Consider the following 27,158-nt stretch of genomic DNA (forward strand, 5'->3'; position numbering starts at 1 on the left):
ATCCTTTTTATTTATTTTATTTTCTGCTTAACATTTTGACCTTCTACCTTTTATTTTTTTATCATTTTATTTTTCAGTTTCTGTTTTTCATTTTTATTTTATTTCTGCATTGTTTAAACAGCAGACAAAGACACAGTCCAATCTCTGCAACTATACTGGTTGTAAATGGGAAAAGCACGGCTCTGCCACTTTTATTGAGCTTGTAAAAGCCTTTGCCCAAAATTACCTCTCAGATAGAAAACAATGTGTGATACGGGGTAACCATGAATCACATGCCAGGCCTCTAAATGCTCCTACCCCTACTGTCAAGATAAGACAAGAAAAGCAGAGCCACCATTGATATAAATAACAGTTATTAATTGCTTATATTACGATTGTTGTGCTCTCAGGGTTCATATATATATATTTAAACATGACACCCACATTATTTTTTGGGGTAAATGGGTTCAGACCAGGCAAAGATAATAAAAAATCAAGGAACACAGATGGGAATTTACTTGGTGTACATTAAAATTTCTGACAGAATATGTATAATATTTGTGTATATTATGTATAATATTCTCTAGGCCTGTGTTTTATTTTATGTATGCTATGTTTTTGTTAATATACTGTTTAGTTTTTTATGCTAGATTTTAATATTTGTTCATAACTTTAGTCGAGTGATTATTATACAAAACTTTCAGCCTGTTAGATACAGCACAGAGATAAAGCAGTTACAAAACATCAATAAAAACACAACTATTAACCAAATATTTCATTTATTTAAAAAAAGTACAAAAGCATTAGTTATACAGATTGTACTCAAAATATCTGTCTCTCAAATGAATCACATCAATTTTCAATATAAAAGCCTTTAAACAATTCAAACACAACAGAGATCATTTATTCCATCATAAAAAAAACTACTGTCTAGATTTTCCATATTAGATTATAGTAACTGCAGCAGCGTGTCTGTTTTTGTAAAAACAAAGTTCATATGTATATGACAATTGATAATGTATGATGTTGTATTTGTACAGTTATTTGCATATGAAAGTACATATTAAACTTTATAGAATGGGAATATTGACAGAACATTTTGTCTAACTTTTCATGTCTAAAATCTCATTAAAACAGAATCGCCTACTGTGTATGAAGAGAAAGATCTGTATGTTGAGGTATATCAGAGGAGATGAGCTACTGGTTTAGTACACGTACGAGAAACAGGTAGAGCTACTTCATAAAAACAAAAAATAGATCAGAATTGTAATCTATCCTTATTGAGACATTTCTTTCACATAAGAAATATAAATACTTGGGGATTTTTTAAAGATGATAAAATATATTTTACTATTAAATCTGAAGAGGGCTATTATAAGTCAGAATGGATGAATAAGTAAAACCAACACTCATGAAATCACTGGGACTAATCATCTTTGATGAAGTGATAGCATCACTTTAGTCCATTTCCTTTGGCTCACTGTGAAAATGCTGTCAGTCCCTTTTTGTTTTCCAGCTTAGCCCACTGTGGAATAAAGTAGAACATAGATTATAATGTGACAATATGAATTTTAAAATAAAGATAGACGATTTGCGTAAGACGTGGTTTTAAAAGTCTGTATTAAGCCATATCCTGTACAGGTATATACATGAGTACTGGACTAGATTAACATCATATTTTCAATTATTTGTATAATTTGAGAAGAGATTCTTGCTGAACTTTAGACATGTGGTGCACGTAAATGATTAATCACAAAGGTTTTACAAAAAGCATAAAAAGTGTATGCTTTAGTCTAATTGTTTAATCCGCATAAATAGAAAGAGTGAGCAATATGACAACATAAAACTGTCAAAATACCTTTAAAAACCATGAATAAAAAATTAATAAGGTCTTACTGCAATAATTCAATTAAAAAGCATTCATTTTGTCTTTTTCATGTTACAAGCAGTTAGTCCATACTCTTTAACATACTGAAGATATTCACACTATGTTCAGAAAAGCATCACTAATACTGATACATCATGCTGCCCAGCCCTAACAGACAGTGCACTTCTAAAGTGAGCTCATTAAAGGGTTCAGTTCAGTTTTTGATTATGCAGCAGTGTTGTTGGTTATACCTATAGAAGTGTGAACACATGTTTTCTTGCACTCGGCCTCCGTCTCAAAACGGTTCTCGTTGCCCTCACATCCTCCATACCAGAACTGTGCACAAGAGTTTGCCGCTTTATCATAGTACCAGCGGATGAGGTATTCTCTGCAGGGACCCTGATTCAGGCTCAGTGAGCAGCGGGGATCCAGAGGGGCTGTACACACACACACACACACACACACACAGAAAATAAGCTCAAATTATATTATAAGTTATGTGGCTTAAAAAAGCAAATATTCAGGTAGATCTTGTATACTGTGATCCAGAACACACAGAGCAGTCTATATATCTATATAGCTTTTCTATCTACAGACTGTGTAGTTTAAGGTACAGTAATCATTCACATATTTTCTTTTCTCTGGTCAATATTTCTGTACTTAACTTACTTGTGATTACAACAGGACGCTGCGGCTCCTCCTTCACACGAACAGAAGTAGATGTAACTGATCCTGTTTGGGATGAGGACACCACTGACGATGTAGAAGATGAAGAAGATGAGGATGACAACAGTGTTGATGATGATGATGAGGAGGAGGATGAAGGCGAGGCTGGCAGTGATGACACTGTAATGCTGGAGTGAGAAGTTCTACTTGTTTCAACCGCAGGCTGTTCAGGTGGAACAGTTTTGTTAACCACAGTTACTTTGCTGGCTGTTCGTAGGTGAGTCTCTATGTCTAAATCTTCTCCTTCATCATAGTCATCCTCTACTTTGACCTTAAAATCAAAAACAGAAACGAGTTAGACATTTACTACACCCGAAGAACTTTCAATAACAGTTTCACATGGGCCAAGGAACCCTTTGCTTCTACTATGTATAGTACCAGTTTGTGAGCACCTCCTTCTTATTTAATGATTTAAGTTTGCTTTTTGTTATTTTCAAACAAAAATATTGCTAATTTTAGTTTAATATTAATCATTTTAACTACTTAACACATTTGTGTCTAAAACATAGTTCCCTATGTGTTACTTTACAGTTTTTATGTATTTAATCTTAATAATCTACAATCCAAAAAATCATGATGAACATGTAATCTCCACCAACACATTTAGGTTTTACCTTATTTAACTGAATTTGAAATGATGTAACATTTATTTAAGTTGTAATGTATTTGACATCACAGTTGTTGTTTAATGTCAGTGAGTTGGGCTATGGAACAGACCTGAGTACTGAGTGGAGCTGGGTTAATTGGTAAAGTGAAAGTGTCTCCTCTGTTTCTGACATGGGTCTGAGGGTGAAATTGTGTCCGGTCCAGATGTTCCTGATGTGTACTTCCATAGCCATTATTTCCATATAAAATGTCCGGATGGTTTTCATAACCATTGTGTCTGAACCCGTTGTGTTTATTCTGTCCGTTGACCCCGTTGGTGATGCGGTTGTAGATGAGCGCTCCATTCTCATCCTCACAAAACTGACTGACGAGCTTGGACTCCAAAGCTGCAAGAAGAGGCATATTATTTATAGCTCAGAATTATATTTGTATATTAGTATCCTCATTCTCTTTAGATATATATATCAGTTTTTAACAATTAACACTAGAGTCAGTCTGAAATAAAAAAAAATAAAATCACTCCTTTATACATTTCCTAAATGTTTTCATAAGTTTACCATGAAAACGAAAAATACTCACCAGGCAAAGTATTGAAGTCATCAATGAGGTACATGTGTTCAGTGTCTGGATCAGAAGCAATGAGGTTCAGCTCCCTAAGGAACTCTGCCTGAGTGGGGTCCGTTGTGTTAACGATACCAATAGCATACATTTCAATATTAGCAGCATGGGCCTCACGCACTGCAATGTCCAGTTTGACAGGCTCTCTCTTGTCCGCCTGGCCGTCTGTGAGAACAATGGCCACTTTGCGGACACCACTGCGAGCACTGTAAAAAGCATCCTGTGTGGCCTTGCGAATGGCAGTGCCAGTGTAGGTACCTTCTCCCATGTAGGGCATCTTCCTGATAGCCTGTTTCACATCTTGCTTGGTCATGTATCGTGCCAGGTTGAACTCCAGGTGGACGTCCAGACTGTAGAGCACGAGGCCGATCCGCGTGGCATTCCGGCCTACTGTCACGCGGTCCACCAGGGCTGTGACAAAGTCCTTTATGATCTCAAAGTTTTCTGGGCCAACACTTTCTGAGCTGTCAATCACAAACACCAGCTCCATTGGCCTCTCCTTACACTTAATGCCACAGCCTAAGAAAGCACACACAGAGCACACAGTTCATCACCAGCTTTGTTTAAAGTCATTAGTAGCCATTTGCAATAGGCAATGCAAAATTAAAAAAACATACTTTTGACAGGAAAGGAAATTGATGTGTACCTCATTAACTATTATTAATTGAAGATTCTTTAAAAGGGTGTAGCCATATTATTATACTATAATTCTATCAATATATTACTGGCAAAAACATATCTTAAAAAAAAAAACTATGGTTAATCTCAAATATTTCTGAAACAATATATATTGTCCACATATAAAAAAAGTTTTGTGATAGGCCTAGAGATTGTCATTAACATTTTTAATTGCAGAGGCTTACCACAAATCTCCTTGATCAGTTTAATGATATCCTCTCTCTGGAAAATAACAGTTTCATATTTAATCATACAATCTATTTTATCGTACATTAGATTTACTATATAACTACTGTTTTTATATATTTATGAAAAAATAAAAACTTACTGTAAGACCCATTTCCCCTTTTACTCCAGGTCTTCCCTTTATAGAAATAAAGAATAAACACCAGTACATAAAAAGAATGAATTAAAGCATTGGACATACAATAACTTATATAAACACTATGCTATGGCTGGTAAAGTTTACAGGCAAAATATTTTGACAGTTTTGACCTGTAAAAAATAATACTCATATTAACAACCATTAAACTGGACTCACAGGCAATCCAGCATCTCCAGGGTCACCCATGTCACCCTTAATGCCCTTCATTCCTCTCTCACCCTGTAGACCTCTATCACCCTATTTAAAAAAATAATAAAAAAAAAAATAATAAATTAGTTTACAAACAAGTACATTATCTTAATGACCAGCCTACCAGTATAAAAGTACATTTAACAACAGAAAAAATGTGACACTTCACCTTAGGCCCTGAGAGTCCTTCCCCTGCAGGTCCCCTTGGTCCGGTGACACCTGGTGCACCATGGTCTCCCTAAACGAATTTAACAAATTAGCATTTCAGGACAATATCACAAAAGAAAATGTTATGTCTTTTATATTATTTTATAAGTTTATAATGTCATGGGACAGAAACTAATATTATGTCCCATGACTTTTACCAAGTGCCATGAAAGATGTGGATGTGATTTCTGTAATGTTTTCATAAACATTTCTAGCCAGCCATTGCTAATCATGATCACTACCACCCACTGTGCCTTCTGCATGTCACTATAATCGTGACACTGTGAATCAAGCAATGCTAAATGCCTGCACAACTTCAAAATTATACAGTTGTGGGCTTTCCTCTGGAATATAATCAAAGAAAGATGGATGATCACAAGCCATCAAACCAAGCTGAACTGCTTGAATTTGTGCACCAGGAGTGGCATAAAGTTATCCAAAAGCAGTGTGTAAGACTGGTGGAGGAGAACAAGCCAAAATGCATAAAAAACTGTAATTAAAAACCAGGGCTATTCCACCAAATATTGACTTCTAAGCTCTTAAAACTATGAACTTGTTTTCTTTGCATTATTTGAGGTCTGAACGCTCTGCTTTTTTTGTTATTTCAGCTATATCTCATTTTCTACAAATAAATGCTCTAAATGACAATATTTTTATGTGGAATTTGGGAGAAATGTTGTCCGTAATTTATATAACAAAACAACAATGTTCATTTTACCTATAAATAGCAAAATCAGAAAAACTGATTCAGAAACTGAAGTGGTATTTTTCTAAAGACATCGGTACAGCCAGTGTTGTAAGTGATTAACTTACTTTTGGGCCTTGAATGCCCTCTCCTTGGGGCCCAGCTGGTCCTAGTGGCCCTGGTCTTCCTTGATTACCCTTAAACAGTAGGAGAACAGGATTAATTAGAGAAAAGCAGACAACTCATCCTCCTAAACTTCCATAGCAACTTAGAAGCATTGCCCACATATGCTCTTCACAGCAAGAGCTCTTAACATCTGAGGTGAGGAATATATAAGGCACCAAAGTCTCATTACTGCTGATGTCCTGGAGTGAGATATATCGTCAATGTCATGTAATTATTAAACCATATTAAGCCACAGGCGTTGTTTTTTCTTTTTTAATCCATGCCACTGTAGCACCGATTTTGTAGACAATGCTGATACTCAAATAATTTTTTTGTTTCAAAGAAAACTAATCTTGATAGCTAATGTATTTTACAGAAGGTTCTTAATATTATTTAAGTGACATGTCAGAAGATATGTTCAAAAAGCAATTCATTCAGTTGTGCTTACTTGTGGACCTGGCAGCCCCTCGCCTGGTGGTCCTGGCAAACCAGGCAGTCCTCTGAAACCAACGTCACCCTGTAACAAGTACATTATTTATTATTTATTAAGACAGCACAAGATCACCCATCAAACTGTGCACAATCTCATAACTGAGGGCTTTATTAAACGCCATCGATGCTATTATACCTTTGGTCCTGGAAAGCCAATACCTTCGGGACCAGGCTCTCCTGGAAGACCTGGAAGACCCGGAAGACCCTAAAAATGATAATAAGCATATGTATTTATGTTTTGTACTGTGCGAGCACACCGAGTAATTGGTAGTGTACTATGCATAATATAAATCCACCCACCGTTGGTCCAGGAAATCCTTCACCTTTTGGCCCAAATGGCCCAGGGGGGCCTGGATTGCCACGATCACCCTAACAGACATGTAATATGAATAATTAAATATAGCATACATGTTGACACTTCTTTAAAGGAGTACTACAGGATTTTTAAAAATCAGTAAATCTGTAGCATCTGTAGTATATAAAACAAAAAACCCTGTAGGACCAAACTATAAGGTGCTCCACTTATTTGCTTCTGTTATAAATTTTATAAATATTTTAGGAACTGATTTTCAATATTTTTAGGTAATGTATTTTCTGCACTATAAGGCACACTTAAAATTAAAATCCTTTCATTTTCCCCAAAATCCACAAAATCACTGCGCCTTTTAATCCAATGCACCTTATCTCTGAATTTTACTAGTCAGATTGTAAGCAGCAGTAAAGCAGCTTTATACAGGAGCTTCAGTTTAGTTCTTCAGCACCAAGACTGGAGAAGTATTAGCATTAGCCACTAACTGTGCTAAACGCTAGCCCTTTCACCATTCAGAGGAGAGTATGATCAGCCTGCAGCTTGCTGCTAACCCTGGCTAGCACTGCTAGAGCAGCATTTGCATTACTGCTGAACGTGCTAGTTCTTTCACCATTCAGAGGCAAGTATGATAGACTGTAGCCTGCGTGTTTACCATGTTAAAACAAGCTACGTGGTACAAACCACTAGCTAATTTCACCCTGGCTTTCCGGAACACTCAGGGTTCCTCAGTGTAGCGCTGTCAGGCGGCATTAGCTGCTAACCGCTAGTGGTTAGCTTCTAATGCTAATGCTCCTCCAGCCTTAGCGCTGGAGAAATTCGGGAATCTAAGCTTACTATAAATAAATGAAAGTGCTTTACTCACCCAGATAAACAGTTTTCAGGAGAGAAATCTGTGTAGATCCTCAGTTTCATTTTCTTAACTTAGCTTTACTTTACTTAGCTTTACTTAGTTAGCTACACCCCACCACCACCCAGCGGCAAGACCTGCTAAATCAGAAGTTCCTTTTAATGTCTCTTAGAATGCGTCTTATATTCTGGTGCACCTTATAGTGCAAAAAAAAATAATAATAATAATTAAACGAGTATTTTGTAATTATTATTAGTTTATGTGGCTCCTAAAGATTAATTTAGGAATCAGAAACATGTAATTAATTTTATAGTGTGCTTCCTCCAACATGACTTTTTGCTACTTTATTCCATTAGTCTTTTTTGTCCTTTTTTCTAAAATATGTATAAAATAAGACATACCTTAGGACCTGGGAGGCCATAGCCAGTTTCTCCAATAGGCCCAGGAGGACCAGAAGGTCCTAGGTCACCCTGGAGGCATAGAGAGATGAAGTCATGGCATCATTCCTTCTGCAATGAACTATAGTGCATTGTGCTGAACTCTGCAGCACTCTCTCTCTCTGCACTGGCATTGGGCCGCCTGTGCTACGATGGCTTGCAAGAGCCTGTGGTATGAGGCATGGTTGTAGCATTTTACATTTGTTACCTTTGGTCCTGCAATAGCACGCCCAGGAAGTCCTGGCATGCCCAGCCGCCCTGGTGTTCCAGGCTCTCCCTACAAAAACAACAGTTCATGTTTAAATACAACACACACTGCTACAGTATTAAAAAACACACACTTTCTCTGCCAGCTGTATCAAAGGAATAACTCCTGATCTATTGCTATTTTAAAGACGACTGATTATTGTGTTTCGTGATTTCAGGAAAGAAGATTACACTGTACAGTGAAAGAACAGTAAAGCCATGGAGCAAAATTAAGCACTATTTTATCTTTTGATGGACCTCACCTTGGCTCCTGAAGGGCCAGAAATGCCAGGTGGTCCTGGTAATCCTCTGATGCCCCTCTGACCTTGGTCTCCCTGTTAGAAAAAAAATATATTATTCATAAATCATCTTACAAAGGCATTAAAATAACATAGACACTTTATTTGGTACAAATGTGAGTACAAGTGTGAGCCAAAATACTAGAAAATAATCTAATTTGGAAGTAATATAAGCAAAAAAAAAAACATAGAATGTCATTGAGTATGAGTACATTTATTTATACTACTACTATTCAGAATACTTGTGTAAAATAGAAAATATTCCAAATAATTCCCAAATATAGCATTGGATTACAGTTGCAGCAGCATTATTTGAGAATTATTATTTTTGCTCATGGGCTCCCCCTACAGTTTATGATTGTAATTTGCTTTTACTTCACTGCTGTAAATACAAATCATGCTCTCAGTGCCCCCTCATGGACAATTTAACACATGCATTTGTTGACCAAGCAAGAGACATATAACCAGCGTCTTAAAATGAAAGAAGTATGTGGACTGATTATAGCAGTAGAGTGAAAGCTCTCATGCAGCTTCATTAAAGTTACATAGTGCAGTAGCAGTATTCTGGACCTGGAGCACCAGAGATACTGTTCCCCTATTACAGTCAGTGGAGCATCAACATGAGTGTGAAGCTGTTATTTTAAGGTAAAATTGCAACAAAATGTTGCTTTAGGTATTTCCTACCCCTCTGAATTTAACAGAGCTTCAGTGACTGTGCTAAGCAAAGTGTATTTATAATTCAAGTATTTGTATCTGGGGTCATAGCATGTTGTATGACACTGGTATGCCATCTAAAGATACCAGGCATCTGTCAACACAGCAAAGAATATGATGGATATTTAGAAAATATAAATGATAAAAGATTTGAGGCATCAGGAATGATTGCCAGTGAATTCACCTTCTCTCCTTGGGTGCCAATTCCTGGTGTTCCTTCAGCTCCCCTCAGACCTTGTGCACCAGGCTCACCCTGGTAAAGAGGAACATGAATTTTATAATGTGAGATACAAGGGCTATATTTTGTAATGTATTAATGACGTGTTTAAGGTGTCTGTAATACCTTTTGGCCTGGAGCGCCATCCTCTCCAGGAAGCCCAGGTAAACCTGCAAAACCCGCAGAACCAGGCTCGCCCTGAATAGAGAGGTTTAATGAGTTTGTGTTGCACACTTCTGCTGAAATGCATTTAATATGGATCAGCTACATTTATACAGTTTTATTGTGAATCCCAAAATACCACACACCTTATGTCCTGGCTCTCCGATGCCTCTCTCTCCTGGGCCTCCAATCTCTCCTGGTAATCCTTGGTCACCCTAAAACACAGTGGTCATCATGAAAAATAAAGAAACAAGCTCTGGTTTTCCTTTGTATATATGTTCAAGATTATTTGCTCTATTTTGTACTTCATTGCAATCCATTACATGGGACACATGGATTTAATATTGGTACCTACCTTTGGTCCAGGAAGGCCCTCTCCTGGTGGTCCTCTAATTCCTGGAGGCCCCCTAGGACCCTCTACACCCTGTTTTTAAATAAAAGTAAATTATATTTAAAAGTGATTATATTTCAGTATCATAATATGTTTTAAATATGTTATTGAATCCAGCAACTTTCTTTTACGTTGTTTGGACCAACATAAAACATACATAACTTGAAACAATTTATTGTTACATTAACATACATTAAAACATTTCCATGTCTGCCCTATCATATGTTTTTAAAGATTATAAAGATGATCTTGTTACCTTCTCTCCTTGGATGCCAATTCCAGTAAGTCCAAGGGGACCAGGAAGTCCTGGAGACCCAAGCTCACCCTACACAACCCAAAAACACACAAAAAGGGTCCAAATTGTAGAACACAGTTTAAAATACCAGTTAACTGAGTAATACTATGTGTCTGTCAGCTATATAGATTATCTTATTCCTGTAAGACATTTTTGCCTATAAATGATATATGCAGATATACTGAAGATAAATTTGCATCTGTTAAACCCAAACTTTTCCCACACAGATCTTCCCATCCCATCTGCTGGTTCTCTCACTCCCCCGCATCGCAGTGTGTCTTCTGCAAACTACAGCTGTCTCAAAGGCACATTCACTCGTCTTTTATGTTCTTCATTAAGCCTTTTGTGCAGCAGACTTGGTGTGTTTATGTGAGTGCCATTCATTGGTTGATATATTTATAGCCCACCTTTTCTCCTTTGATTCCAACGCCTTGCTGTCCTCTAGGACCCCTCGGCCCCTCGGGACCCCGGTCACCCTGTACAAAAAAAGAGATGTCATTAGGCCTGTCTTCTTGAGATGCCCCCTGCACTCCCTGTCCACAACTGTGGGTCTGATTCAGTGTTTTTCCCGTGTATTGCTCAGAACCTGCTGTTGTTACAGGGTAAGCACAAAAAGTTTGTTGAACTGTTTTTATCAGACATCTTACAAAGATGAATTGGTTGCTTTTTTTTGTCAAAGATGGGAGGATATTAGTGACTAGAGGTTTGAAATTGGTTTTTGACCTTTTAGGAGAACTGGAGAAGGGGATTTCCCTTAAAATTCATAGCAGATGTAAACAGATGTTTAGAGGCCTAATAATGGAAAAGTTGGCATCAGGGTATAACAAAATCATTATGATTAGGTTGCCTTGGAAAGCACTTCTCCTCCCACAGCTTTTGATGTTGAATCGTGTAACTTTGCTGGATCGCTGGACCTATACCCGATTAGGATGCTTGTGTTTTTTGGAACAATGCATTGTACAGTTTTCTTACAATGCATAGCAACCACTCTTCATAGTTTTCAGATAAAAAACGCTTAGCAAACATTTTAATTTACGCGAAACACCTGTGGTAAACTATTAAAGTGAGCTGTTTGTTTTTTGAAGGATTTGAGAGCAACAAAATTCACTGAGGTTTTTGGTTCTGACTCCTCCCTGAAAAGTAGCTGGCAGTCCCTGTACAGAAGTCCCATTAAATAAGCAAATGGGGAGTGGTCCAGCGGACTAAGCGCTGATCGAGAGATTACTGGTTGGAATTCGATTCATGTAGCTTGCCATCTGCTGCCAGAGCCCTGAGAGAGCACGATTGGCCTTGCTTTCTCTCCGCGTCACTCTATAGGGTGATGTCAATCAGCACAAGGTGTCTGTGAGCTGATGTATTGGAATCGATTCACTGTGCTTTCCTCCGAGCGCACTGTGATGCTACACCTGCAGTAGTTTAAAAAGAGGGGGTGGCTGATTTCACATGTAACGCAGGAGGCGTGTGCAAGTCTTCACCCTCTTGGTGTTGGGGTATCACTAGTGATAGAAGAAGTCCTAATGAGTGGGTTGGTATAAAAATGGGATACAAATGAGAAAAATCATCAAAAATTAAAAGTGATTGAGGCACCTCCATTGGAGGGTTATGCATGAGATTTTCAAGACAATCAGACATGTGACACTGCTTGATCCCCTGGTATTTAGCCAACAGGTTTCTGCATAGCTAATATGTTTGTTCCATTGGATAGATATATACATGTTTGTGACACTTGTGTGTAAAACAGTGCAGACGTACATCATGTACAGACCTTGCAGTTGCCTTACATGCATGCTTAGAAATGGTCCTAAAACCTAAATGTTGACTGCCTTTAATTATGTTTTTATAACAGGTTACAAATAAATCTTCTGTCTCTGTTAGCTGGGGTTACAGCACACCTCATGGAAACAGGTGGCTTAATGATTACCTGTTGTACCGTGATTTATGTACTAGCATGTGCACTTGAGCTAATCCCATGGTTAAAGAAAAACATTAATTGATGGCTATGAGATACCAAACAGGCAATACACATGAGATTACAGATCATTCCATGGAGGTATTGGAATAATTACTACTTTTAAAGATATTGGGTTTCCTTTATCACCCTATGTGGCCTCTGACTATTACAGATCCTTTTTCCATTAAATAACTCAGCTGAGAGAGAGGAATGAAGATAACATGTTCATGTGCTGTTATTTAAAAACAATAAAACATTCACACTTACCTTTGGTCCAGGAAATCCTTCTCCCTGTGGTCCTTTCTCTCCTTGAACACCCTGTGGTCCTTGAGGTCCCTATTCAGAAAGTAGATTTTTTTTTTGGAAAGAAGTGTAGATAATAAAGTAGCATCATCTTATCTTAATCAAGGTTTAATTGTATGATTTGTTTTAGATCACACATGTGCAAACTTGTTCATAATGAAAAGGTACATTATGTGCTGTCTCTGTTTTATACTGGAAGAATAATTCTATAGAAATGTCCATAAACTTAAATAACGTCAAATTTAAATAAAAGTCACTGGTTTAAATGTGTGTGGGGTTACCTTTTTCAATTATTAGTCATTATACTCACAGGTGGGCCATGTTCTCCAATTCCAGGTGGGCCAGGAGGACCTGCTCTCCCCTGAAATCCCATATCACCCTGCAAAGAAAAGCACAGAATGATGATATCTTGATGTCTCTATAATGTCTCTATAATTTCAGCTCAAACCACATTTTGTAGAGTGACATTTTTAGAGTAACCGATATGGGTAAACCAGCATAGCCTGCAGTAAATATTTGTAATGGGGCTGTCTCTTCAAAGTTACAGAAAATAGTTATGAGAAAGATCTGACCAACAATCATCCTGGTACAGGTTTTTTTTTCAGGCATTTATTCTGTTGGGTGAAGAGTGTCAGATGTGAGATGGCTGCAGACAAGAAGTGGAGAGTACATTGGCACAATACCAACCTTTGGTCCTGGAAGTCCGATTCCAGTTTCGCCCTGAAGGCCAGGAGGGCCAGGTGGACCACGTTCACCCTAAAACAATAAACAAAAAACAAATAGTTTCTATTAATGATAATTCAAGATATGCAGTGGTTGGTGTAGAATAGTGGTAACACACAAACTATTGGGGAAAAACTGACATTGCTATATTTTGTTGTTTTGTGATATGTATAGCAATATTTATACAATACTAACATTTATATTACCATTAATTTTCCTTTAATTTTCTCCCAAATTGTCAGTGTGCCTTAATATCCGTGGCTTCTTATGTATGAATTTTGCCAGTCAGGTTGTAAGGAGCAGTAAAGCCTGTATAACACTGAAATGCAGCGTTATACAGAAGTATCAGTTTAGTTCTCCAGGAGTATTAGCATTAGCCACTAACTGCGCTAAGCGATAGCTCTTTCGCCTTTTAGAGGTGAGTATTATCGGACTGTAGCTTGTGTGTTTACAGCATAGACTGTGTATAGCTGGACAGAGCATCGTTTCTCAAAAGTGAAGCCACCACAGGTCGGGCGCCACCTGCTGTTTGGTTTCAGAAAGCTGTGTAACCCCACCCATCCCCATAGGTTTCAATGGCAAAACAGACAACTTTCAATCACGTTTTTTTCCAATATACTGTAATTCTACCCCCATTATTTAAATGCAACAGCTAGAGTAACATCTGCTTATATTGTCAATTTTTATATCCCCACAGAATTCGTTTTTAAAAACGTTATTCAGCTCTATTCAAAAAAGGTGTGTTTATAGTAAATGCGCTGGTTATGGACGGGACCAATAACAACAAACCGCTAGCTTATATCACCCTGGCTTACTTAAATCTAAGCTGACTGTAAATAAATGGAAGTTCTTCACTCACCCAAATAAACAGTTTTCAGGAGAGAAATAATTTAAAATATTTTTTTTTTTCTTTTACTAATGACTAACTTAACTTAGCTTAGTTTTACAGATTTCACCACTCAGCAATGAGACCTGGTGAATTAGAAAAAAAAAAAAAAACATGGCGACACCCCTGTTCCTCACTAGTGACGAACAATGTGCCTTAAAATCCTGTGCGCTGCATGTATGAACATAGACCAGAAAATTGAAAATTGAAAAATTATACTAATACTAATATTAGTATTAATATCAGTACATTGTGATGACATTGCAAAGAATATATTCTACATTCCCCCTTTTTGTATTTGAAGCAAATGTTAATGCATATCATATGTAGTACTTAAGCTATAATATTTATAATAATATTTGCATCTGCTTTAATTCAGACTCGTACATTTAAAAATATTGACTTATATATGCTAGTATAAGGACATATGCAAGTCCAGCCATTCATTTTGAGTGATTTTAAATTATTACAGATGTCCTTAAGGGGAACCAGAGAAAATTCTTCCGTTGTCAGTGTAAGGGTCTTAATGGTATATAATTACTCAAATTCTGTCTTTAAATCAGTTCAGTAGTGTCTGGCCCCACTGTACAGTGGCAAGGTATTTCGGTCCTGCAGATCTGAACAAGTTTGAGCTCATCTGCTGTCAGACACTGTGCCTTCAAGCTAATTCAGATACGAAACAAAGGAAATCTGAAAAGGAAAGTGGGTCAGGTGAAGGATGAAGGCAAGGATCTCAGCTAACATCATATCATGTTTTTTTATAATTAGGATCATGTTGAAATGTTAAGTTTTCATTAGGAAATAATAATATATAAAAATATATAAAAAATATATAAAAAGTATTTTTCCAGTATGTTCAGTCCCTGCAATTGTAGCAGTCACTTATCATCTCCAGTCCTTTATGTCTCTTTTCACACCTTCTCATATATCCACCTTTCACCTCGGAGCAGAGGTTTGAAGGTGGCACTGGTCATTATTGTGTCTTTAACACAGCTGTGAAAAACAGCTTTCCACAGTTAGTCTAATCATCACTCTTCTCCTACACTCCTCTCTGTTGCACAGTTGCACCTCCCTCTGGCGTTTGAGGCCTGGGTCGAGCCGAGAGCAGCACAGGCTTTGTCTTGTCTGTGCATTGTTCCAGTTTCAGCTTGTTTAATGCATGAATGGACGCAGTGGCTTTACATAGAAATATTCAGAGAGAGATAACCATCTTTATGAAGAGCATAAAGACACTTCATTGAGTTAGACAGCTTCACTTCAGTGTCCCATTATGCTACTGAACACCTCACACATGTCACATGTAGTCTATTGTTACACTGCATGTCAGAACATGGAGAAAAAAAACATTAAGGCTTTCTTGTTTGTGAGAAACGAGCTACTGCTGTTATTAGGTGTCATGGAACGTCATTTTGGAAAGCTGTTAAAAAAAATTATATATGTAGGCAGCTCTCGTGTGTAGAAATCCCCACAGGGTATGTCTGAATGCCCCCAGTTAAATCATCCACAAAGCCAGGCAGCTAAACACGCTCCTCTTAAAGGAAATCTGCTACAAACGTGTAAAACGTGTGATTGTAGGGTCTCCTCTGTCTTCTATGAACATTTCCCAGGTGTGCGTGTAAAAGTAAAACTGCACCCCGAAGGTGACTTCTGGTGATTAGGAGATACACACCTTTTTGCCCAGTGGGCCTTCTGGTCCAATGTCACCTTGTGGTCCTGGTAAACCCTACAGGGGAAACAGAAGCAGAATTCCCATTTCATACATCCTGAAATTATCATAATACAAATAAAAAACATATTATAATTTAATAATTTTGTTGTGCAACGTTAATTTATTGCTTCAAGCCATTAATAGAAAGTTTTTACTTGCTTATTCTATTTAACAGTGGTGCACGTTTATCAGGCATCTCACTTGGCAGTTTATAGCATCAAATATTACCACATGGACTGATACGGCCTATTTTTAGCCTAGGGTTCTAAAAGATCTAAGATGCTTGATAAACATGGACCAATATCGCATATAATACATTTCTAACATTTATATTACAAAATACCTCTCTTATTTGTACCAATATAAATAAATAAAAAACTTGAATCTCCATTTTAGCTGTTTTTAAATGACATAATTTGAATCTGGCAATTGTTTTTTCTTTCCTAATTAATAAATGTATTATCTCAGTTTAGCTTAGCCAATTAATTAATAGGACTCCTACTATCATTTTAAGAGCAACCACATACCTCCTCCAATACATGTGTCAAGCACCGCCTCTTTTTGAACTGCTGACAATGCAGCATCACTTGGAATAAAGTGCCGAATCACCAGCTCTAATACATCAGCCAACAGATGCCCGTGTTGACCAACATTCAATAGGAGTAAGGATACTCATACTAGCTTACGAGAGTGCCATTTACTCTTCCAGAGACAACATGGCCAACTGTGCTCTCTAGGGTCAGGCTGCTGATGGCCAAGCATGATCTGGTATTTGAGCTCACAACCTTCTGGCCATAATGTCAGCCTCTTGGTCTGCTTAGTCACTCAAAGCATCAGAATATTTTTTCTGTTGCTGTTTTTGAGAAACAAGATTTTTGTGTGGCCTTGCTAAAATGTGCAGCTTTACTTTCACCCACCTGTAAACCTCTAATTCCTCTTGTGCCAACAGGACCATCTGGACCCTAAGAAGAAAATTTTTCTATTAATTCAGGTGAGAGAAACTGCTGATACATTGTGATTCCTTCAACAGTTAGAGTTCTTTGTAATTATTAAGAGAAAGAAAGCTTGGTGATAAATAAGCATATTTATACGCACTCTGTCACCCTTGATTCCTGGCGTGCCACATTCCCCTCTGTCTCCCTGCAGACAGAAAAGAAAGAATGAAACCAGAGTGATATAATGAATAACTACACTAATGATCATCATGATAATAAATTTCATACCTTTTCTCCTTTGTATCCAGGTTTCCCCTATAAGCAGGTCACAAGCAAAGAAAAAGAAACGCCAATGAGATTGAAACAGGTATCATAACACTTCTTATAAACAGTATATTACTTTTTGGCATCAGAATTATTGCATATGTCACTCCAAAGTGGTTTGTGGTTACTCACCTCTGAGCCGTCACGACCGGGAAGTCCACTCAAGCCACCCTCACCCTGAAATCAACCATGTCAAAATCATTATCTTGTATATGAAATATTAATAAATGATATGTTGTAAATTCAACTAGAGGTTAGACTGTGGACACTCTGTGGACAGTCACTAAAAATCTTTAAAAACATTGTTGTCCTGTTCCCAGGAACAGAAATGCCTAACTTTGCTTCTTCCCATTTAATAAAATTACAGCAAGACATAAGGTAGTAGAGGGGTGTTAACCTTTTGACCTTTAAGACCTGGGGCTCCATCTTCACCTGGGCGACCCTTCTTTCCCTGCAGTGTTTTAGGGAGACAAAACAAGATGTGAGTTAGTGCACGACAGCATTACATAATTGGTGAAAAAGCCAATGACATTAAGCCAAAGACATTGTATGTTTAACTGCAGGAGTTAAAGCTCTATAGGCAAATATAATTCAGGGATAATTCAGCTCTTTTGGGAAGTAAAAAAAGTAAAGGGAGACAGTGTGTGTATTTGTGTTTTTGTACATTTTCTGTATTTTTTAAAATCATGATCAATAGAATTTCCTGACTGTTTTTTTTTAATTATTTAAAAAAAATTCTCTCTTTTTTTTAAACAGAATTTGAAGGCTACATATTCGTGTAATATATTACATAAAGGTAGTCATTTACAAACACATTTTTTTGCATATAATAATATGGGGCACATTATCCCCTGTCATGTGTCCATCAGCAGAAAACCAGCCTGCTGCTGTTTAACTAATGAGAGCAGTTACTGTGGTTAGAATGTGTGGAATCTCTGAGAGATGAAAGTGCCTCAATAATGACGAGGAGTCTACCTGACTGGGCTGCTGCTGAGTGAACATGATCCACCCTGTGATCTGAGGAGCGACTGGGCTTTTCTATCATTTTATCTGCACATGTGGATCATATTCAACCAACAATTAGCTGCTTAAACACTTAGTGAAGTCCATGTTTCTCTGTGTGAGTGTGGTCAGAGAACAGGGAGTGGGGGATGAGGAGACTGGGGCTATTTATGATGGGAACAAAAGCCTGTTTTATAGGGGAACTCTGTGTTTAATAGGAGCCCCTTCAGCATCTCCAGGCAGTCGTGCTGTGCTGAGAATAATGTGCACACAAATTCCCTGTACATCTAGATTCTTCAAAAAGTTCATTAAATGAAGACATAGAAGCCTCAGATCCAACTTTGTGGAAGTTTGTCTAAAGTTTCTAGTGTTTTACTTAATTTATCTGTATATATTTTTATATTGTTTATATGTATTGCTGAAAGCATGTGTAGATCCCAAAGCTACTCCATTAAACAAAATAATAATAATGACTATATTATATTTTGATCCCATATACACCATGTGTATACCATGTTTACATATATTCCATATATATATATATATATTTTTAATTTAATCTATATTTAAATCTCCTACCTTGTACGTCTAAATTTGGACCTTACCTCAAGGTAACTCCATTATACTAAATACATTTTAAGGATTCAATGAGACTTTATTGTCATTTCAAATGTGGTACATGAGGTGAAATTAAACTTGTATTCCCAGGGTCCAATTACACCCAAAGAGCAAATGTTAAATAGATCAATGTAAAGCTCAAATAAAATAGAATAAATCTAAAATAATAATAAAATAGATATCAAGATAAATACAAAACATATAATGGAGTAGAGAAGTAGCAGCAACATGAATCCAAAGTTCAAGTCTGCTAAAGCAGCATAGATGATTATGAATTAATAATGAGGAATGATATACAGCTCTGGAAAAAAATAAGAGACCACTTAAAAATGATTTGATTTGACCAAATTAAAAACCTCTGATATATAATTCAGTTCAATATATGATTCAGAGGAAGAACTGCTTGATTTTTTGCACCAGGAGTGACAAAAAGTTACCCAAAAGCAGTGTGTAAGACTGGTGGAGGAGAACACGCCAAAATGCATGAAAACTGTGATCACAAACCAGGGTTAATCTATCAAATACTGATTTCTGAACTCTTAGAACTTTATGAATATGAACATGTTTTTGTTGCATTATTTAATGTCTGAAAGCTCTGCATCTTTTTTGATATTTCAGCCATTTCTCATTTTCTGCAAATAAATGCTCTAAATGACAATATTCTTAATTGGAATTTGGGAGAAACGTTGGTTTATAGTTAATAGAATAAAACAACAATGTTCAGTTTACTCAAATATATGCATATAAAAAGCAAATTCAGAGAAACTGATTAAAAAAATTAATTGGTCAAATTTTTTACAGAGCTGTATATTTTTTAAGTCTTGCCATAATGGTTTTCCGGTGAATAAAAACATCATCATTTTTAAATAGTTACGTCTTAAATGTAGTATTTTTGTATATGAGGGACCCAGTAATATAGTAATCATGCTCTATTTGTGTTCATGTTTCAGAGATGCTAGACATGAAGATTGCAGTAGTCTCATTTGCGCACCTTTCAGCAGGCCCAGAGGCAGCGCTGAGAGATTATAACAAAAACTGCAATTACTCCCACCTCCACCCAGCAAAGCAGTTATTTCAAATGTCAAACTCTTGCCTTTTTTCTTTGCTTAAACTGCCCCTCTTAATGAGAAGAAAGGAAAAGAGGCCATCTGGTCATCAGAGTAAGTATTTGTAAATTTCCAGAGTGCTGAAGTGATAGAACTTACCGCTGGGCCACTGGGTCCTTTCTCACCCTTCTCACACGAGCATTTCTGAGCCACTGGACACTTTAAAAGAGAAGAATGGGGTTAGATGTGTGTATAGGTTTTACTGTGGTTCAGTAAAGAAGATTTACATTTTAACTACTTACCCCGTCTTCTGCTAGTTGAGCCTGTGTGAAGAGAAAGCCAGAAAATGAGAACGAGAATGAGACTTTTCCTATACTGTCATGCACACATTTTGGATTAGGCTACGCAAAGTAATCCAAAATATAATATAAGCAGTTCTAATATATTTAATGTGTGGGGAAGTGTAGTTATTTTTTCATACATTAAGTGACTGTCTTTGTACATATGTTTTTGTTTTAGTTTAAATTTTCACTTTATTTTTATAATTATAATCTTCTTTTTATCTTATTTGTCTTTTGTTGTTGTGGAGTCATCAAAGCATTTCCTTACTGGCTGTACCATATATGACTATTTATGTAACAAATATTTTATACTTTTAATTTTTACATGACATTATCTAGAGTGTAAAACCTTGTTTGCCCAACTTTGGCCACAATATTAGGACATCAGTTGCATTGCAGTTACATTACAAATAACCAACTCTGGGAAAAAATAGAAAAAATGAAATGGTAGAGCTGCCAGACATAAATCACATATCAAGCAAAAAAAAAATCTACAGAGCATTTCCAACTATAGAGGAATGGCAGGAGAGACACAACAGGGTCTGTTTACCCACATTAGAGGCCTGGTGTGGAGAGATTGAGCATAAGCTTTGGGAATACCAAAGAAAAGAGAGTGACAGGAGATGTGTTTACACTAAACAGGAGAATCGCTGGCATTTTTGTGCATCTGTTCAAACAGATGCGAAGCATTCACACCACCTGTGGATTAAGACTATTAGCATTCTGGTCCAGGTAAAGTAATCACTGCAAACACAGTTTCACAGTTTACTATGAATTGCTTCTCTTTGTTCGTTTGTTTGTATGTAAGTAATTATGTATCATGTTTCATTGTCTAGTAGATGAAGTAATATGAATAGTATACAGTAATGTAGATTAATATTTTAATTTTAGTTAATTTTGGTGTTTAAATCTTTTCTACTGTTAGAACCACACTTTTGCTTGGAATGATGCCATAAAGAATCTTTATTGTATGGTTTTATAAAGAAAACTAGATGGACAAGCATGAGCCCTGAACTGAACAGTTCTGATTCAGATGTTAATTCTCCAATGTTGTGGACATGCCTTGCAGGGGAAATCAATAAATTGAGCTGGACACTTCTTCAGGACTATTTAGGATTGTAAATTTATTGTTAAAAGTATGTTTAATAAAAAAAAACAGGCTGCACTCCCAAATACTGAATCCGCAGTAGTTTTAAAAATTGAAGAGGATCGGCAGCACTCGTATAATATTTATTGTCTTTAATGGACTCACAGATAAACCACGAACGTTGCCGAAACGTTCGTGGTTTATCTGTGAGTCTAATAAATGCATTGAATATTATACGAGTGCTGTCCGATCCCCTTAAATTTTAAAAGTATGTTCATCAATTAAAAGTGTTTCCTAAACCATATTTACACCAGAAGGGCCTTTATTCTTATTTATATTAAGTGCAGTGAAAGCTTTATAACACAGGATGAATGCATCTCTTAATTTTAATATAAGTGCTTTGTTGTAAAATGTTCTTAATCTAATTCGATGGAAAGAAATCATACTTACAATCTCAGTGAGGATTTTCTCTTTGATGTTTATGTCCTGCAGGTTATGGAGGAATCGAGAGGCGGGCGTGTTGGCCAGCAGCCTCAGCTGGGCTACGTTGGTTGGCTCGTTGGCAATGTGGGTGATACCAATGGTGAAGAACTTCACTCCCTGGTTCTTGGCATCAGCTGTGGCTGAGAAGATATCAGGGTTTCTCGGGTGGGAGACCCCGTCTGTAAATAGTAGTGCAATTTTAATTCTGTCTGGGCTGGACTCCTCCAAAAAGATTTTGGTCATGTTGGTGATGGCGTAGGTGGTGTAGGTGCCGTGACCAATGTAGGCCATGGGAGCGATGCTGGATTTGAAGCTTTCTGAGCCCCTCCATTGCTGGAGAGTTTGCTCGATGGCGACGTGACTGCTGTACTGAAGGAGGGCGACTCTCCAGCTCAGTTTGCGCCCTGTCTCCAGACGGATGCTCTGCAGGCCGTCTACAATGTCCATAGCAAACTGCTTCTCCTGCTGGTGGTGGCCCTTGGCACTTTCTGAGCTGTCGACAAGGAAAGCCAGCTCAAGACCACAGTCCTCGTCCAAGATGGCTGTTGAAATGTGGAAAGTAAGCAAGAATCACAAACAGTGAAAAAAACTAGCAGACTACATTTCTTTAAAAAGGAGAGGGGGATAGGGCTGTCTTTCAGAGAGGTTATGATGGTGATGGAAACCAGACATTCAAAGCCTAAAAAATCTACTTTGTAGGAAATTATTACAGGAATATAGTGCCTGAGACATTTTATGATCTATGTTTTAGTATTGTGGGTGAAGGAATGATACATTTGAAGGAATTTGGAAGAAGTGGACAAATTATATTTCCCAGAAATGCTCATAATTTGTGTAATTTTAAACTGCTTTAAACCTATATTCTGTTTAAGTTTAGCTGTCCTCATATTTTTTGTTTAATTTCATTATAATTTATTTTCTTTCTCGGCTTTGATACAAAAGTGTAAGAGATGAATCACATAGGTAATATGTAAAAAAACTGCTGTCATATTGATATGTGATTCAAAATAAAGAAAAAAAAACAAAGAAATTAGGCCTGGTGCAATAATAGTAGTAATAATAATAAGTTATCGTACAATACAACTTTTTATTCATTAATACCTTAATATTTCTCATTATGTTATTTATTCATTGAAAGTATGTTTATATGCTTATAAGAATGAAAAATAAACAGCATTTAATGAATGCAGCAAACTTTTGACTTTAGCAAACTTTTGGCATTAGAAACAGACAAAAACTAATAGACCATAAATACATTAGTAAATGGTAAATGGTGAATTATGTGATGCAGACTACATGCATTATTAGTAGGTGATTCTTAAAAATGCTGAGATGAGTATAATTTATCTCAGTAACACATTTTTCATAATACCCAAGCTATACCTGTTTATATTATATTATTTTATCATTATTCTAAGGAAAAACTCGATATTCAGATTTAGGGAGTTTCACATTTAACCACTCTAGATCACCTTTTCCACCTTTTAAAAACTGAATTATACACATGTTAAAACATGTTACAGTACATATTGTACATACATACATTGTACTGTATGTACAATATGTATATGCGCTTTTGGGTCATTGTAATACTTCGCTAAAGGGCTTAACATACAGTATAAAAAAAATCCTCATTTTGTTCATCATTCTTATAGCTAAACAGAATTAATAGGCCTTGAGACTCATCACTTCTCAAGACACTTCTTTATGAATAAGTCAGAAAAGCCAGTGTGCTGATTGGCTGCAGTAGATCACAGTGATGCTGTAGAAAATATGTCAGTGTGTAAAAATGCCCGAGGCCACAGACACACTCTGTCAAATGAAAAGTAAATATATGGTCAAATACATCAAGGGGAAAAACCCAGTGACCCTACACCTGTTTTTTTACAGTCATGTTAAAAAGTTTGCACAGTCCATAAAACATTATTGTCTCTTTAACATACAAGATTCTGCCAAATGTTTTTGGACAGGGGTCAGCGATATGGCCCTAATATAATTTTGCAATATTAAAAGACAAAACACTGAATTAATACATTACTGCCACAAAATGAATTACATTTTATTATTAACTGAGATATTAAAAAATACAAGAATTTTATCAGATTTGTAACAAAAGTCAAAATGTATCCAGAATGTCATGATCTCCATATACCCAGGATTAAAGTAAAATTAAGGATACTGGACAGATATAATCTGTCTCTAGTAGATATACAGCTCTGGAAGAAATTAGAAGACCACTTCAGTTTCTGAATCAGTTTCTCTGATTTTGCTATTTATAGGTATATGTTTGAGTAAAATGAACATTGTTGTTTTATTCTAAAAACTACAGACAACATTTCTCCCAAATTTCAAATAAAAATATTGTCACTTAGAGCATTTATTTGCAGAAATTGAGAAATAGCTAAAATAACTAAAAATATCCAGAAGTTTATATTCAAAACATTTGAAGAGTTCAGAAATCAATATTTGGTGGAATAACCCTGTTTTTTAGTCACAGTTTTCATGCATCTTGTCATGTTCTCCTCCACCAGTCTTACACACTGCTTTTGGATAACTTTATGCCACTTCTGGTGCAAAAATTCAAGCAGTTCAGCTTGGTTTGATGGCTTGTGATCATCCTTCTTTTTCTTGATTATATTTCAGAAGTTTTCAATTTGGTAAAATCTTATTTTTAAGTGGTGTCTTATTTTTTGTCAGAGCTGTATATAGAAATATTAATTTACTGGTAGAGATCATGCCAGCATGGCCAGATCAGGAGGTCCTAGCAAGTTCAGCCCAAGAGCAGACCTCTAGATGCATGGAAGACCTCTTCAACAATCCCAAAATATCATTGGCAACTCTCTCACCTTGTCCATCATGTTTCTGCAGGTTTGCTGGAATCACTCTGACCCGGGTTCTTTTCCCTCCCATCCGTTCTTCATAGTACTCCTGAGCACACACCCCCAGCAGGCCTGTCAGCAAGAGCAGCCAGCTCGCCCGAGCACACATGGCTGACGCTCCTGCAGAATGACTAGAGAAGACAAGGTAATCATAATTCATAAATCAAGCATAGAGCAGCTTTAAAACAGCTTTATTTGCATAGTGTGATTAATGTCAAACATATCTCATACTGGTACTTGGCTTGGGTACAGAAGTACATTGTGTAATACATTGTTGGTAACATTGTATGAAGGTTCTTCAAACTTTTAAAAAGGTTTAAACAGGAATAAACTAATGAATGAATAAATGAATGTTACATGTCTTTCTACCTGAGGACACTTCATAAGTAATGCTTTATACACAATCCTTTACACTCAGCACTCAACCAACTCAAGAATCAGCAGCCATTTGTGCACAGTGTACTCTTAATCAAAAACAATCATCCATCTGAAAACTTGCGCAGATCTCCAGCCAGGGCATCCCCAGGACATAGTACTGATCCCAAAAAAAAAAAAAAAATTAAATGATCATTTGCTTTTTTCTTGTAAGGACCAGAGACTGTAAAAAAGATGGATGCCGTGTCGCAGCTCCCATTCATTCAATGAAAATGAAGCCAAAATTTTCCTCCATGTTGACGATCCTGAAACCCGAGTCTGCGCAGTAGAGACCAGAGGAGGGAGAAAGACTGTGGAGAGACAGCCTACTCATTTAAATAACCCCGCCCCTGAGGGCTGCCTCGAGGTCACAGGCTGCATAGCGGAGCCGAGCTGACGGTCTGTTATTGGTCCCGCCCATAACCAGCCCTTTTACAATAACCACACCTTTTTTGAATAGAGCTTAATAACGAGCTAAATAGAGCTTAATCATAATAAAAATTCTGTGGGGATATAAAAAATTGATAATATAAGCAGAGGTTACACTAGCTGTTGCATTTAAATAATAGAGGTAGAATTACTGTATATTAGAAAAAAACGTGATTGAAAGTTGTCTGTTTCTCCATTAAAACCTATGGGGATGGGTGGAGTTACACAGCTTTCTGCAGCCGAACAGCAGGGGGCGCCCGACCTGTGGTGGCTTCACTTTTGAGAGACGATGCTCTGTCCAGCTATATACAGTCTATGGTAAGGACATTTAGGGGTATAAAGGTTGTGCACAGAATTATCTACAAGTGCTTTTTTCTTGTATTTAAAGAACAATTCAATCAGGCAATTAAGCATTCATGCATTTTGAATTGTCACAGTTCTATATACAGCTCTGGAAAAAAAATTAGAGACCATCAGAAAATCAGTTTCTCTGATTTTGCTATTTATAGGTATAAAATTGTCAAATTAACAAAAAAGGTACAGAGCTTTCAAACCTCAAGTAATGCCAGAAAAGTTTTAAGAGTTCAGAAATCAATATTTGTTTTCAATGTCAATGTTTTTTTTTTTTTATCACAGTTTTAATGCATATTGGCATGTTCTCCTTCACCAGTCTTACACACTGCTTTTGGAAAACTTTTAAGCCACTCCTGGTGCAAAAAATCAAGCAGTTCAGCTTGATTTGATGGCTTGTGGTCATGCATCTTCCTCTTGATTACATTCCAGAGGTTTTCAATTTGGTAAAATCAAAGAAACTCATCATTTTTAAGTAGTCTTTTTTTCAGAGCTGTATACTTACTTTTTATCAAATAACCCCTGGAGCTCCCATTTTGAGAGTGTAGAGTTAAACAATTACTTGGAACACAATTGCACAATTACATAAATTATATTTGGGGCTCCTGTGTAAATGAAACAAATTTAATCATTATGAGTTCAATAAGCACAACTTTGATATTGAATGAAGTTAGGTGCCTAAAAGGGTTCTTGGGAGTAATGCCATATAATACAATGTAGTTGTGAATGGGGTGAAAATGAGGACCCTTTTATTCAAGTTTTAAGAAATGTTGTAAAGGGTTTATGCCAATTGGAGTTTTTTTAAACAACAAAAAAAGATCAGCTCCAGTTATTCATCAGTCATTGTCACTTAAAGCCTCCATGGTGTTTTTGTTTAGCATGCAAGACATCACACAGCATTCCACGCCAACAACAGCATAAAATAAACATTATAAATATGCATAAAAAAACATTGTAACAAAATCACTTTGCATGCTGATGTCAAATCTTGATGTATCAGATTTATGAGTCTTACCTGTGCAGATGTGTGCTGTGTTTCCGTTGTGTTGAGTCAGAGAGAGAGAGAGAGAGAGGCAGGTGCTGGTCTGGTTTGGATCCTCTTAGCTGTGTGTGTGTGCAGTAGGAGTGGGCATATTGAGGCTGGATTAGTGAATGGAGCCCTA

General features: G+C 36.8%; 1 protein-coding gene across 3 annotated transcripts; it reads right to left on the reverse strand.

Moving 5' to 3' along the window:
* Window positions 1–741: 741 nt before the first annotated feature.
* Window positions 742–27,158, reverse strand: col28a2a (collagen, type XXVIII, alpha 2a). 3 transcript variants are annotated; one of them, XM_022680214.2, is made up of 36 exons: window positions 27,011–27,158; window positions 24,769–24,932; window positions 21,890–22,464; window positions 20,314–20,334; window positions 20,171–20,230; window positions 17,743–17,796; window positions 17,478–17,522; window positions 17,310–17,336; window positions 17,182–17,226; window positions 17,004–17,048; window positions 16,048–16,101; window positions 13,457–13,525; window positions 13,080–13,148; window positions 12,734–12,802; window positions 10,923–10,991; window positions 10,477–10,545; window positions 10,185–10,253; window positions 9,976–10,044; window positions 9,794–9,865; window positions 9,635–9,703; window positions 8,701–8,772; window positions 8,400–8,468; window positions 8,156–8,224; window positions 6,898–6,966; window positions 6,734–6,802; window positions 6,554–6,622; window positions 6,069–6,137; window positions 5,218–5,286; window positions 5,016–5,096; window positions 4,803–4,838; window positions 4,660–4,696; window positions 3,758–4,315; window positions 3,290–3,564; window positions 2,516–2,843; window positions 2,098–2,283; window positions 742–1,504 (listed from the first exon to the last, which is right to left on the reverse strand). In XM_022680214.2, exons 2-36 carry the CDS (start codon window positions 24,908–24,910, stop codon window positions 1,497–1,499), a joined length of 3,756 nt encoding a protein of 1,251 aa, XP_022535935.2. In that variant the 5' UTR covers window positions 24,911–24,932; window positions 27,011–27,158; the 3' UTR covers window positions 742–1,496. The 3 variants fall into 3 exon arrangements, with proteins under 3 accessions (XP_022535935.2, XP_022535936.2, XP_049341011.1); XM_022680215.2 differs by lacking the exons at window positions 10,185–10,253; window positions 10,477–10,545; window positions 10,923–10,991; XM_049485054.1 differs by lacking the exons at window positions 8,400–8,468; window positions 8,701–8,772; window positions 9,635–9,703; ... (5 more) ...; window positions 12,734–12,802; window positions 13,080–13,148.

This window comes from Astyanax mexicanus, chromosome 11 (assembly GCF_023375975.1).
Source record: "Astyanax mexicanus isolate ESR-SI-001 chromosome 11, AstMex3_surface, whole genome shotgun sequence".
NCBI lineage: Eukaryota > Metazoa > Chordata > Actinopteri > Characiformes > Acestrorhamphidae > Astyanax > Astyanax mexicanus.